Genomic DNA, 15,359 nt, shown 5'->3' on the forward strand with positions numbered 1-15,359 from the left:
AGCCACTTTGTTTTTAGCTACATAAAACTAATGTTCTCAAGATGGTATCTATATTCCAAGCAACTGCAACATAATAGATTTATCATTTTTAAATGGGATTCTACCATACTTTAAAACATAGCCTTAGTTTTACAATGCCATATATCTTTCAAAGGATAATCCTTAAGTCTATAAAAGTTTTTGCAGTTCAACACAATGCCAGCTAGCAAGGAGCACATGCAGACAGGATAATGAAAAAATATCATGAGTGTACTAGATAAGAGATAAGTAAATAGTATGTGAATATATGTTGCCCATGTTTTGTCTTGGTGCATTATGATGTGACATACATTGTGCGTGCTGTCTTTTTGTAGAGAATATTCTATTTGCCATTTTCTGAGAGCATCTATTTACTTTCCCTAAAACACTATTTTGGCATAATTTGCACAGGTCAATATGTATAATTTGGGATTCAGCCTTATCTCTGCTTTGGACCCAGTTCCCTGAAGAAGTTACCTGTCCCTGGGTTTCATCATTTTGCTTCTGATAATTAGATATTAGACCTAAAGTGTCATATATTTTCCCAGGCATGAAATTTGCTGCCATGGATTGACCATTACAAAAGTATAAACTTATGAGCCTATCTTTGTAACAATATGCAGTGTTTATTAAGACAATCTGTTAATTAAATTTCATTAATTTAGAAAAATATTGTATAGAAATCATTCATTTTTGGTACTACATCTGGATTCAAAGTGCTACATGTGTTAATGGAAACTTTTATTTCTTTTCTAGCTACAGGCACCTGCAGCTCTCCAAAGGAGAAACTTTTGGAATGACATTCCATGAAAAATGAGAGATTATAAAATCAGGAGGGAAAATCACTTTGTATGTACTCTTCTTTTCTCAATGTTCAGAAACAAAAGAGATATAATGTTGCCTAAGCTTTGAAATGACATTTAACTTAGGATGTAGCTACAATGTGGGTTAAACACAAAGGAACAATTTAAACAAAATTACAAAAACAAAATTACCAAAAGGTACCTGTAATATAAAAATTTGGAAAGTATAGCTTTATGGTACCAATGTTCTTTGCTCTTCTTTTTTCGTTGCCACTTCTGATCTATTAATCTCTGATAGAATTCTTTCAACCATGTCCAATCTCCAGTCTAAATTACAAACAAAAAGGTAAATAGTAATTACCTTATTAATGGTTTTTTTAAAAAAAGATTCCCTTGAGTTAAGTATAGTTCTGGTTTCTACATGAGATATCCCATTTTTTTTATAACAATATATAAAGACATATAGCCCAGTATTCAGAAACACACCTATTTTTGAAATACAGGTTACTCCTCAATTTACAACAGTTCACTTAGTGACAGTTTGAAGTTACAACAGTACTGAAAAAAATGACTTACCGAGAAGAAATTTAGAATAACAAAATTAAAATAAAGTAACAATTGGAGAGATATTTTGCTCTCCCCTTCTTTCCTAATTATATTTTATAGATTTACAATATAATATTTAACTTCCGGAAAACCATATCTGTATTATCACGCTTTCCTAAATTAACTATATTTCTTAAAAACAAACAGAAAAATTTTAATATCTCCTTCCATTTTAAAGTTATAATAAAAACTTTAAAGGTATAGAAACAATAATACCAAAGGAAACAAGGCTAACAAAGCAATTCTAGTCTATAAATATTATGGCATGACTGAATTAAGGAAAAAAAGGTCTTACTTTCAATTTTGATAAAATTTCTTTCTTTTCTTCAAATGTGTTTATATCTGTTTTTTTATTTCAGTTTTGTACTGTGCATTAAAAAATTTAAAAAACAAAAAAAGGGGGGGATTATTTACCTTATTTTTTGAAGTATAAGACACACATTTTTCCTCCCTAAAAGAAAATTTGGGTGTGTCTTATACTCTGAATGTAGCTTTTTTCAAAGCTTTTTTTCAGCCCTAGCTAGGTGCTCTTCCTAGCTGTTGCCTTGCAGGCTCTTTTATTGCTACTCTCTGTGAATAATGTTTTTCCAGCCCTAAGTCTTTACAGGCTTTTTTCATTGCTCTACTTGCTCCAAATATGTTTCTTTCTAGCCCTGAGCAGGTGCTAATGATGTTCCGAGCTCTAATCGGCTTGCAAGCTCTTTCAATTTTACTCCCTCCTGTTGTGGTTGGCTCTGGCCCAGCTCCTGCCCTGGGGAATGTGGAGATGGATGTGGGGGAGACATCCACATCCCACAGGCATGTTTTGCTCCCGATAGAATCTCCCGACGAAGGGTCCTGACGAAGGAAGCGTGAGTAGCAGGGAAGAGGGGAGTTTGGCAGACAGCCCGGGAGGAGATTAATCATCCTTATCAATCCTGGATTCTGAACAAGAACTTATGACAGACCCACGCATGCATAGAGTGATGCATAGGGGAGAACAACTGAAGGATTATTACAGGAGATAACTGAGGCCACCTGTGGTTGGGTGGGGCTGCTGTAATTAGTGCTACAGATAAAAAGAGCAGCATGCTGATTTAGCCTCGTGGAAGTTTATCTGATTCATAGTTTCGTCAAGATCGTGGTTTTGCTGTTTCCCTGTTCAAGATTGTGTGTGGACTTTCTGGACTTTGGAATTGGACTCAATTTCCTAGTTACTGGGTGAGAAATTGGATTGCATTTAAACTGTGCCTTGTGTGTACTAGAAAATCCCTTTGACATTTAAAAAGGGAGTTTTTCTGCTTTTCTGTCGATAAAGACATTTGGTTTTCCTTCTATCGTGTGGTGTGTGTCTTTTTAGACCAATTACCCTGTAATGACGGGTGGTTGGGACACCCGGCAGAACACCTCTGAATAAGTTTTTTTTAAGCCCTAACAAGGGGATAAAATAATGTGCTGAACCTGACCAGATTAAGGATGCTAGCCAGATGAATACCTGGTAAGCAGATTTTTTTCTCTATTTTCCTCCCCAAAAACTAAGGTGTGCACCTTATACTCCAAAAAATACGGTATGACAATTTTTTACACTTGCAACCATTGCAGCACTTCCATGGTCATGTGATCAAAATCCAGACACTTAAAAACTGATTCATTTATGATAGTTGAAGTGTCCTGGGGATTTCTAACAAATAAAATCATTGGGGAAGTTATTTTTCACTTAACTATTGTGTTGCTAACTTAACAACTACAGCTAATCATTTAAGTGTGGCAGAAAGGTCATAAAATGGAGAGGAATTCACTTAATATATGTCTTGCTTAGCAATAGAAATTATGGTCCCAATTATGGTCATAAGTTGAGGACTACCTGTAAAAGATTAAAAATGAGTGGTTTCCATTGCCCACTCCTTATTTTTTAAAAATTGTTTGTTTAGTTTACAGTCCAGAAATTCAGATCTGTTAAGAGATCTGTTCATTTGGTGTTAAGGAGTGGCTCATTGAAATGTATTAAAGCTTAGCCTACGAATAACTTACTGTATACATTAGAAAGACTGCCCAATATGAATCTTAGGAGGTAAAAATTAGATGATGCACTGTATTTTATTTAGTAATCATCAATTTTAGTGTTTTTTCCTACTTTGTCTAATAATAGTATCTCCAGTTGTTGAAGCTATATATTATGATAACAACACACATTATGTACAACAATTTGAGCCTTTGAATTCTTTCAACTCTTCATCAATAAAAATTCTATAAAAATGAAAATGCATGCCTTTCATCAAATGTATTGATAGATGTTGCATAGAATTTAACTAGAATTGGGTGCCATAATCCTAATTCTAGAATTCTGTTGAGGACACCAAATAGTTTCACAGTTCCAACTCTCCTAGGAAGAATCATAAGTATTTCTGATAATATCATTGAAGGATAAATAGCAACACTATAAACTAAATAAAACATTACAAAATATATTGTGACCACCTGTGATGATCTCATAAAGAGTTCTTGAATATCTAAATCATCCAATAGAAGCGTCCTCCCAATTCGATGTACTGCCATGCTGACATGTGATTTGCTGTAAGGTATCTTAAGAAGTTTTTTAATATTCTGCAGAATAAGAAAATATAAAGTTTTTAAGAAATTAGGCAGATCTGCAATTCAGAAGTTTCCATGCAGATAAACTTGAGAGGAATCAAAAAACACAAAGGAATCAGTGTTAGAGCATAACACCACCAGAGTTTTGAAATACCTTTTTTGTGAAATTTGAAAATAGTTCAGATATTCAGCAAAATCTCTGTGAATTCTGATTAAGGAAATTGCCATACAGCATTGAATTGTCACTCACATTTCCTATAAACTTAAAATCGTGAATCAGAAATGTTGGTTTCAAAAGAATTCAGAAACTATGTTTTATACCAGGGATCCCCAAACTTGGCAACATTAAGACTTGTGGACTTCAACTCCCAGAATTCTGAAGTCAGCTATGCTTGCTGACGAATTCTGGGAGTTGAAGTCCACAAGTCTTAAAGTTGCCAAGTTTGAAGACCTCTGTTTTATACTAAACATAAGTTAGGAGAATGTTTTCCAAATTAATAAATTGTGGATATTTCTCTAATCCTAGCATTGCTGTAACTAAAAACTGGAATATTAAGCAGAGGGAAAGTGAAAAACTGTAAACCATGGCTTATCTAAATATTATGTAGTCAAATATTACAACTTGCAAAAATTCTTATGTGGATGTAGAAATAAGCTGGAAGTATGAACAGAAAAGTATTAACGTACTTATAGTATTTTGGTTTTTGGTTTTTTTAATAGTCCTGATTAATATTACAGCAGCATTGGTCATTGAGGTCCAGAACTCTGTTTTTGAAATGTTAATTCCAGCCCTGCCTGTGGCTTGATCTCAATGACTTGCATCCCTGCCCACTCTAAAATAACACCCACATTTCTTTTTCACTCAGAAATTGCCCACTCCTATTTTAGGAACTAATAACCTGAACACATATATTACTTTGATCTGTCTTACCCAAAAATAACGCCATAATCTGTTGCAAACTAAGGCTACATTCATGGTCTGGAAAAGGTGAAAACGTCTTCATGAAGACAGTGTGCTAAACTGCATAATCAGCACCTATTGTTTTTAGCCATCTTCAGCCATTTCATGAAAGTTTGATTGAACTGAAGTCACTTCTCAGAATGGAAAGGTACTCTCACTCTTTTATATGGGGCAATTTATTTATTTCCCATTCAGAAGTTGGAATTTCTTCTGCTACATTCAGTAGTTCACGAACCTTTGGTATATGTTTTGTTTTGAGTGGAGAGATAAGGTATTACTGTACATAGAAAAGGATGAACTAAAATTTTGTAGAGATCAGTCTTGATCAACTTCCAGGAGACAGTCAATGTTCAGGTAAGTCTCACCTCTAAGATTAGATTGCTTCATAATTCTCACAGACAGATGCTATTATAAAGAAATATCGCTTCCTGCCCACAGTGCCACTAATTGTAAGGTAGAAGTGCTATGGTTTGTTCCATTCCTGAAATTAAAATATTCCTTAAACCTTTGAGAATTCTCAGTATTTTTCCCTATTTGAGCCCTATTTACTGAGAACAGTAATAGTAAAGTTGCCTTAGGCTGCTTCAAGGCTCCTTTAGTTCCCTAAATAAACACGAAGCACCTTCTCTCTCAGACCCACCCCACAACTCCAATATTACTATTATTATTATTATTTATTAGATTTGTATGCCGCCCCTCTCCGAAGACTTGGGACGGCTCACAACAATAATACAATATACAAAGTACAAATCCAATATAAGTTTAAAAAAACGAATTTAAAACCCATAAATATTAAAAACGATCATTACTACACAGTCACACCATTCTCATATATTACAGTCAGAAAAAGGTGGGGAGGGTGGGGAAAAGATAGTTATTCCCCCCATGCCTGGCGACATCTTGCGGAAGGTGGGAAGAGTAGGGGCAATTCGAATCTTCGGGGGGAGTTGATTCCAGAGGGCCGGGGCCACCACAGAGAAAGCTCTTCCCCTGGGTCCCGCCAAACGGCATTGTTTAGCCGATGGGGCCCGGAGAAGGCCAATTCTGTGGAACCTGGTTGGCTGCTGGGATTCGTGTGGTAGAAGGCAGTTCCGGAGGTATTCTGGTCCGATGCCATGTAGGGCTTTATAGGTCATTACCAACACTTTGAATTGTGACCGTGACCGGAAACAGATCGGCAACCAGTGCAGGCCGCAGAGTGTTGGTGAAACGTGGGCAGATCTTGGAAGCCCCACGATAGCTCTCGCGGCCACATTCTGCACAATCTGAAGTTATCACAACATTTTGCTGCTTCTCTACTCAGCTTTTGCTAGACTGGCTAGAGAGAGGTCTTAAAGTTACATGGTACTAACAGCCTGGGTCCTGGTATTTTGCAGGCAGCCTGTCCTCTCACATTCCTTTGGAATGCAACTCATCACATTTGAATTAGATTTAGCCAATTATTCTATTAAAAGACAACACTATTCTTCTAAAATATAACTAACTCAATATTAAAAACTGTTAGTATTTAATGCTCATAAATAGTAGTAGTAATTATTTAGTGTGCAGATGACTAAAATCAGTACTAATATATCAATATAATATCAACCAAAATTGACAATAATCACTAAAATAACAATACAAATATATGTGGAATATAAATGTAAAAATATAATATACAAATGCAATATAAATGCAATAAAAATAATTTATCAAACTCTCTCCCTTTAAAGTAGTAAGATCAATTAAATAGTCTAACAAGTTTGGATTATATACTATGTTATGTTATCTAAGAATATACATACCTCGGAATCAGATACAACATCCACATCATTTCCAACTGAGTCGATAAAATCATATGCCATGCCAAAACTATTTTAAATAAAAATATGAAATTAATCAAGTACTGTATTTATTTTTCAAAATGAATGTACTAACTTTTTATAATTTCAGGGTTTTTACCCCATCATTTTATCTCCAAGGCATTCAAAGCAGCTAAAAGATTTTTTTAAAATTTAAACCTATTTAAAAACTGGTATTAAAATCACCATAATCTAATTCAAAAATCCTAGTTAAAAAGGAAATTATTCTTTTCTAAAACCAAAAGAGAAAGAACAACTGCCATTGGACTGCATTCCATAATATTTAATCAAAGCATAGCTTTCAAATGTAATCTAAATTTTGTATCTAAACAACATTATAAATCATTTAAATATCAGGAGATTAGATCATTACTTGTTTCTGACCCCTGACAGAAAGGATGTGTAGAGAGTTGCTAAGAAACCCATCATTACCACTCATTCAGTTCTAAGCAGAAATAGGATAATCACAATCTACCATCTCTATTATTGCTATTTGGGGGCAATATGCTGACTGTAAACCGCTCAGAGAGGACTGTAAAGCAATATGACTATGAAGCAATATATAAGTCTAAGTGGTATTGCTATTGATTTTTAGAAGAAGAGAACTCGGTCCTTTTCCTCAGAAAAATATGTTTTTAAAACTCAGTAATTATTGCCATTATTTTTCTTCAGAAAAAAACAAAAATGTACAGGTAGTCATCAAATTACAAATATACCTGAATCCATTATTACGTTTATAAAGAAAGTCATCATTTGACTAGACTCAATTTTAAGACTTTTGCAGAAGCTGTTAAGTGAACTCATTGTTTCCTATGGGGAACTTTTTGCTAGAAATTGGAAAATAATAGCTGGTTTCTGACAAAAACGTTGTAAACTGTGATCATGTGATTTCATCGTGCTGCAAGCAGCTGTGAATGTATGCTTGTGCTACTAAGTACCAGAAATGCGGTCCATGTAACATCAAAATTTTAAAATCCCATTTTGGGGGTTTGTTGTAACTTTAAAAGGTCACCAAACAACTGGTCATAAGTCAAGGACTACTTGAATGCATTTCTCTCATGAACAAAATGTATTAACTATATATAAAACATATTTTATTGGTCACCAAAGAAAAATGGAAGTAGAAAATTCAAATTAAAAAGGTTCAGATAGCTCTTGAGGTATGATCACAACTGAGCTCCAAATTTCTGTTGCTAAGCAAGATAGGTGTTGAATGAGTTTTGCTCCATTTTGCACCTTTTTTGTCATCTTTGTTAAGCAAATCGCTGCAGTTGCTAAGTGAATCACATAGTTGTTAATCTGACTTCCCCATTGACTTTGCTTGTTGGAAGCCATATGGGAAGACTAATAGTGAATACACGATCCTGGGACAGTGCAACTATTATATATAAACAAACAAACATACATACATACATACATACATACATACATACATACATACATACATACAAATACACACATACATATATATGTGGTAGATATACTACATTTGAGCTACAAAATGTGGGAGAGTCCTTAGATAACACAAAGCTACAGTACAGAAAAATATTGCTATCCCATCTAATGGACATCTGAATTTTTACAGCTCAGATTAGGGAGCCCTAGAAATGCTCCTCCCAGAAAGTGTAGTTACCTCATAGATATTTCCTTGCTGTCTCTAAATTACATTATTTCAAGGGGTCCTCTGCACTAAACTGCCTCAATAATATTCTGGCCTAGTTCTACACTATTGCTTCTCCCAGTTTCCATCTTCTCTAGTCAATTTTCCTTTCAAACCACCATTTCATAAGATAAACTTTGGAATTATAATTAATTGGTTCTCAAATCAGTGATTTAATTAAATCTACTAGGAGCCCAATGCAATTATATGCCTGTTTTTTTCCAACAGCTTTCTATTCACTGAAAATGTTTCTAACAACATACACACACACACACGTATGAATATACGTATGTATACACACAAATGTATGTGTGTTGTGTGTGTAAAATGAATGAATATATGAATAGGTGAAAACTTTTTTACCTTCCACACAATCAAATTTGTCTGTAACTCATAACTCACAAATTTTCTCTTTTAACAAACTTGAGATTATTTTGACTAAGATAGGGATAAAAAAGATTCTCAATATTTACCTTGAAAATGGTTTGCTTTTCTTGCTGTTGCCAAGAATAGTTGCTCCTGCTGGTCCCAATTTTGCACTTTCCCGCAACCAGTTAGCAGGTGGAAGTTTCAGATCAGTCTTTTCTTGAAGGCGGGAAAATGCTGCTTGGGATGGTGCAGATGAATATTTTACCACAGCGCTGCTCTTTATTTCATTGCCACCAAGCAACAGCATACCGGTAGATCCCTAAATTGTATATAAAACCCCCAAGAATTACAAAATTCAAAAAAACTCCAAAAAGCTTCTTCAGTTTTTATATGTGACAACTAAGCTATCAGCAGTTTGTGTAACAGAGTTCATCCCAAGGGGTAATGAGGAAGACTTTCTTGTAGACCCAACTGAGGAATAAATCACACAAAAAGGAAGACTAGTGAATGCATTGAAGCAGTTTTGATGCCCCTCTACAACAGTAAGATAGAATAGAATAGTTGAAAGAGACCTTGGCGGTCTTCTAGTCCAACCCTCTAGAAGGCAAGAGATCCTATAACAATTTGAGATAAGTGACTATCCAGTCTCTTCTTAAAAATCTCCATTGATGGAGCACCCACAATTTCTGAAGGCAAACTGTTCCACCGGTTAATTAATTATCCTCACTTTTAGGAAATTTCTCCTTAATTCCAGATTGCTTCCCTCTTTGATTAGTTTCCAACCATTATTCCTCTAGTGCTTCGGAGAATAATTTGGCCCCTTCTTCTTTGTGGCAACCTCTCAAATACTGAAATACTGCTATCATGTCACCCATAATTCTTATATGTTATGTTATTATTGTGGTGGCACATTGGTTAGAGTGCTGTACTGCAGGCTACTTCTACTGATCACTGCCTGCCAGCAGATCAAATCCCACCAGGCTGAAGGTTGACTCAGCCTTCCATCCTTCCGAGGTGGGTAAAATGAGAACCCAAATTGTTGGGGGCAATATGCTGATTCTGTAAACCGTTTAGATAAGGCTATAAAGCACTATAAAACGATATACAGTATATCTATAAGTCTAAATTTACTACTAAGTATACTACTACTGCTAAATTATATTATATATTATATTATAATTATTATTTATTAGACTTATATACCGCCCTCCTCTGAAGATTCTATCATATAATTTCTTTTATACAAGGTAGTTGTGTCTAATATACCAGATATTTCTACCCCATCCCTGTGATTGTGATTCCCATTTCACAAGAATTCCGCTTGCCCTCCTCTCTATTTAAGCAACTGGAAACCACAAACACCACGGAAGTAACTAACCATGGAAAGAGGTTGTGCCTGAGGAGCCCCAGAAAAACTGACTTCTTTTTGTGTCACAAGACAACACGGTTTGACTTATCTCCGTCTCAACTCCACCCATTTGCCAGATCCTCCCCACGTGAAAAAGGAACTGAACGCTGTGCTTGTTCACCTGGCCCCAAAACCCAAGGGGACTGCCACACAAAGGCAGATGTGGGTTCCACATCTGTGGTGAGCTAAAGGGACCCCTGTGTGGGGACTCCCAGGAAGGAGTTAGCAGCTGCAGTAAAGCCGCCTTAGAGATACCTGCTTGGGCTCTTCTTGCTCTCCAGTCAGCGCTACTTGGCCGGCTTCGGACGTCCCGGGGTAGCTTCTCTCATTGGGGCAGACCCCGGACCCCGTTCCCCAGAGGTCTCCCATTATTGGCTTCACTCGGCTGGCGGCTGCCAAGAGAGCAGCTGCCACAGGAAGTCGAAAGCCCTCTCTTGGCAGGAGGCGGTTCCTGCAATTTAGAAACCACCGGAAAGAACGTTGAGCCTACCACGGGCGCCCAGCCATCTCTTCTCTCTCGCTGTGTTCCTTTGGTTCCGTTCCTCGCTAGAGGAAAAGCTCCCGCGCCAGCCGAGATCTCGCGAGATCTCTGCTGTGGGAGGGAGGGGGGAAAGGAGGCGAGCGGGGCAGCCGAGGTTGCAAAACGTAAAAGTGGCGCGTTTCTCGTTTCGCTGAGGGGGTTGTAACGATGATTGGTTGCCATTATTGCTTGTCGCCTCACCCGTAATAGTCAGAATAACAAAATAACAGGGTTGGAAGAAGGGACCTTGAAGGTCTTCTAGTCCAGTCCCCCTCTCAAGGCAGGAGACCCCATTTCAGACAAAGCTTGACTTCTGTACCTCATCGGAATAGCAGTCTTTTGGAGAGTTATAGTCGAAACATCTTTGGGCCATCTTTTGATTAACATTGTGGAACAGCAATTTCGTTTTCTTAAATCTGACTTATTTTCAACTAACTTTTGGGCTCTGGATCCAAAAATAACCACAGGTTTTGTCTATCGCGTCAACTTTAAGCTACAGGATACCCTCAAAAGTCATAAACTGCATGTAAAGGAAAGTAAAAACTTGCCAAATATACTGTTTACAAGAAATAATTTTATTCATACAAAGGCAAGTTACAGTAAATTGTGTTCATACAATTTTTTTTAAATCGAACGGTAGTTATACATATTAAGGTAAAAAAAAATCACATAGCTTTTTCTGGAATGTTTAATCTATGGACATTCTTGCTTGATGTTCCAACAATAGTCGGCCATCATATTTACATCCCATCTACCATGATACTGTGTCTATGACCTTCAAATCTTGGTGGAATCGCTCACCCTGCTCATTGACTGCACCAAGATTTTCCGAGAAATTAGCAAGATGGCTATGTAAAAAATGCAATTTGATGCTCATGTTGCCTAATTAACTAGAAAAAACTTGAGGTGGTAGAAGAAAACTAACTACAGTTTTGAAACCAGCATGCCTAATTAACTATTAAAAAAAGCTAAAAATTCAAACTCAACAGAAATTGTGTAACAAATTGTTCCCCAGTGTAATTAGTGATGCTTACTGCTTCAGCGACAAATGGGTGACTTCCAATCTGATTTGTATGACTCTTGTTCAGTCATACAAAACCAAAATGAGTTTGTTGTCAGATGCTTATTTTCCAGATATGCTGGGGTTTTGGCTGAAATTAAAAAAAATTGATATATGTACATTCATGTCATGAAATCAATGCAGGTAATCACATACACCTATGTTAATAACTGAAGGGAAGATTTTTAAAAAAATTGTTAAAGAACCATACAAAATTTTAAGGAACTTTCTAAATTAAAATACAGTAGTTACCTCCTGCTAACATACCTTCCAATAACAAGAAATGCTGCTTAAAAGTTTTCTTGGAAATTTTATTTCTAAAAGAATATTAATATATTGCTATTGTTATGTACTGTACAGGCTTTCCTAGTGGTTAAACTGAGACAAGGTGCCAGTCAGTAGGCAAAAATTAGGAAACAGGGTTGCTTCTTCTAAAACTCATCTTGCAATTTCTGGTATGTGGCAAATGTGCATCCCCTTCCAAAGGCAGAGCATAGATTTATCCATGTTCCCCTTTGCTTATACATGTGAGGATAAGGGTGTGAATTTTATCCACTGGCTATTCTACAACTCCTAAATTGGGAAAAAGAGGTTGTTATGGCTAGTGCTTGTTTTCTGCGGGTTTGTCCAAAGTAATCCAAGACATTTGCAATTTAGAAAGATGCTGGGATTAGATCACAAATCAGACAAATGAGGATCTTTGATAAGTCTGGGTATGTATTCAGTGTTCAATCAAAAGAATTCATTTTTAGATTCTATATCAAGCTCAAAACATCTTATCCTCTGATCATGATACAAGGCAAAATTCTACCTGGTATTATTGCAGTTATTTCTGTATAACTGTTATATAATTTTTTAAACTAAAAGCAATAAAAACAATAAGAATTGTGAAGCACAAGTTCATACTATCTCCCGCCCTCAGTCTACCAGTGCTGCAAGTTCTGTGGTAAGTCTTTAGTACGCGATGAAGTTAAGATCATATTTTGTTTTTGAAGCCCATAATAAGTTTTACTATACAGTGTTCCCTCGATTTTCGCCGGTTCGAACTTCGCAAAAAGTCTATACCACGTTTTTTCAAAAATATTAATTAAAAAATACTTCATGGGTTTTTCCCCTATACCACGGTTTTTCCCACCCGATGACGTCATATGTCATCGTCAAACTTTCGTCCGCCTTTAATAAATATTTTTTTTAATAAACTTTAATAAACATGGTGAGTAATAATTTGAATGGTTGCTAAGGGGATGAAAAATTTCAATTTAGGGGTTTAAAGTCTTAAGGGAAGGCTTGTGATACTGTTCATAGCCAAAAATAGTGTATTTACTTCCGCATCTCTACTTTGCGGAAATTCGACTTTCGTGGGCAGTCTCGGAACGCATCCCCCATGAAAAGTGAGGGAACACTGTATAGAGAATCTATTAAAATTTAGCATGGCCAGTTGTATACATGGTATTAACCCATGGTTAGCTCTACAATAAACCACAATTGGTTGGATTTTGTGCAGGATTTGCTAGGCAATTCTGGTTATTTCTAGTATAAATCCCATAATTTTTTCTCCATCACTGTGTTCCACAGAACCTTTAACCTTGATCCCAAAGTCACCTTGAAAGAGTAGCCATTTTAGGACAATATAATACATTCATCCTTAAGGTTTATATTATAGTTAGGCTTCCAGTGAGAGGGAAGAAAAATAAGATTGCCTATTAACCATTGAGTAGACTGATTTAGCTTGTCATAAAACCATTTAGCTTGTCACTAAACCATAAATAATGGCTTTTAAATTATTGGCCCAATTCACTTACTACATTTGTAAATTATACAAGTTACACTGGATTATGATTATAAACAGATGTTCATATCTTCAAAGTGTGTTTAAACACTGCATACATCTTGGTAAGTTGGGGTAATATATGTTGGTTTTGAAGATAAGCCTCTAAATTAGAAATTTTTCTTATATAGAAGGACCGTTGAACTTACCTGAACGGTCTTCTCGATGCACTGCAAGGAGAGTCCAAGATGGGTAATTCTACAGTCTGATTGGTCGGGACTGAGTTTAATTTAAATATTAGGTAGGCACCGCCCCCTTAGCCCTCCAGTCTAAAAGAAATGAAGGAGCAGTAAAGCGAACAAAATTTTATTGAAACATTCAAGGAAACTAGTAAAGCTAATCAAAACACACACAACCCTCCAACCGTAGCCCCGGTCCCGAATTCAGGCGGGTTTGGACTCTCCTTGCAGTGCATCGAGAAGACCGTTCAGGTAAGTTCAACGGTCCTTCTCCAATGCACTTGCAAGGAGAGTCCAAGATGGGATATACCCAAGATATAATCAAAGGGAGGGAGAAGTCTGGACCGGGGGCTCTGAAAAGGAACACACCCGCTGCAATACCCTCCTCCCAAAAGCTGCTTCCGCGGAAGCAAAGGAGTCAATCCGATAATGTCTGACAAATGTGGACGGAGCCACCCAAGTGGCCGCCCTACAAATGTCCTCTAGCAAAGCCTGAGTCCTCCAGGCCGCTGTAGTGGCTGTACTGCATGTAGAATGCCCAGTTATTCCCTGTGGTACAGGGGATCCTTTAGTCTTGTAAGCCTCTGCAATGCACTCCCGCAACCAGTGGCTAATGGTCTGAGAAGAGACTTTAGTGCCTAAGGATCTAGATGCAAAGGAGACAAACAAAGCCTCTGATGCCCTGAACTCCTGAGTCCTGCGGATATAAATTTTCAGGGCTCTTCTCACATCGAGCTTATGCCACCTCAGCTCTGAAGGATGAGTCCCATGGGCACAGAAGTCCGGTAGCACTATTTCCTGTGCCCTGTGAAAGGTAGAGTTGATTTTTGGAAGAAAGGCTGGATCAAGTCTTAAGACCACTCTATCAGGGTGAAACCTGCACAGGTCCTCCCTGATGGAGAAAGCTGCAATCTCAGAGACCCTCCTGGCAGATGTGATCGCCACCAAGAAGGCAGTCTTGAGAGTCAACATTCTCAGCGGTACATGGCGAAATGGTTCGAATGGAGGACCAGTTAAAGCGTGTAACACCAAAGACAAATCCCAGGAAGAGAACCAATGTATCGTTGGTGGCCTGATATTGGCAGCCCCTTTTAGGAAGTCCCTGATCCAAGGATGTCTGGTGAGGGGGCGGTAACTGTCTCCTCCTATTATCGTGGATAAGGCGGCCACATGACGGTGCAAGGTGTTTGGTGCCAGTCCTTTTTCTAGGCCTGCCTGCAGAAAGCTTAGAACAATGAGAGGGGAGGCCCCCTGAGGATCCACCTCCCTTTCCTCACAGAACCTACAAAAGGAGGCCCAAGTCGCTTGATAAATCCTCCTTGTGGAAGGCCTGCGAGCAGCCTGAATCGTATCAATGACTCTATCTGGCACACTCTGGCGTTTCAGATGTTCCCGCTCAATCGCCACACGGTCAACTGCCACCACTGAGGCTCTGGATGTGATATCGAGCCCTGGGAGAGGGAGATCCGTTGGTCCGGGATTCTCCAGTGAGGCGACACTGACAGTTGCATCAGGTCCGCAAACCAAATGTGGCG

The 15,359-nt window shown here is 37.5% G+C and overlaps 1 protein-coding gene across 5 annotated transcripts in view; it reads right to left on the reverse strand.

Moving 5' to 3' along the window:
* The window catches only part of EDRF1 (erythroid differentiation regulatory factor 1), a 39,920-nt gene extending 29,115 nt beyond the window's left edge, over positions 1 to 10,805 (reverse strand). For 2 of the 5 annotated variants that reach the window (XM_070752496.1, XM_070752495.1), the window contains exons 1-5: positions 10,493 to 10,786; positions 8,934 to 9,148; positions 6,744 to 6,810; positions 3,885 to 4,010; positions 1,024 to 1,148 (exon numbers count right to left, since the gene is read on the reverse strand). In XM_070752496.1, coding sequence (XP_070608597.1) covers positions 1,024 to 1,148; positions 3,885 to 4,010; positions 6,744 to 6,810; positions 8,934 to 9,148; positions 10,493 to 10,606 — 647 coding nt within the window. In that variant the 5' untranslated portion in view covers positions 10,607 to 10,786. Of the gene's footprint in view, positions 1 to 1,023; positions 1,149 to 3,884; positions 4,011 to 6,743; positions 6,811 to 8,933; positions 9,149 to 10,492 lie in introns of all 5 variants that reach the window. The other 3 variants (XM_070752492.1, XM_070752493.1, XM_070752494.1) reach the window with 3 other exon arrangements.
* Between the last annotated feature and the right edge of the window lie 4,554 nt (positions 10,806 to 15,359).

The sequence above is a fragment of the Erythrolamprus reginae genome, chromosome 5 (genome assembly GCF_031021105.1).
Source record: "Erythrolamprus reginae isolate rEryReg1 chromosome 5, rEryReg1.hap1, whole genome shotgun sequence".
Classification (NCBI taxonomy): domain Eukaryota; kingdom Metazoa; phylum Chordata; class Lepidosauria; order Squamata; family Dipsadidae; genus Erythrolamprus; species Erythrolamprus reginae.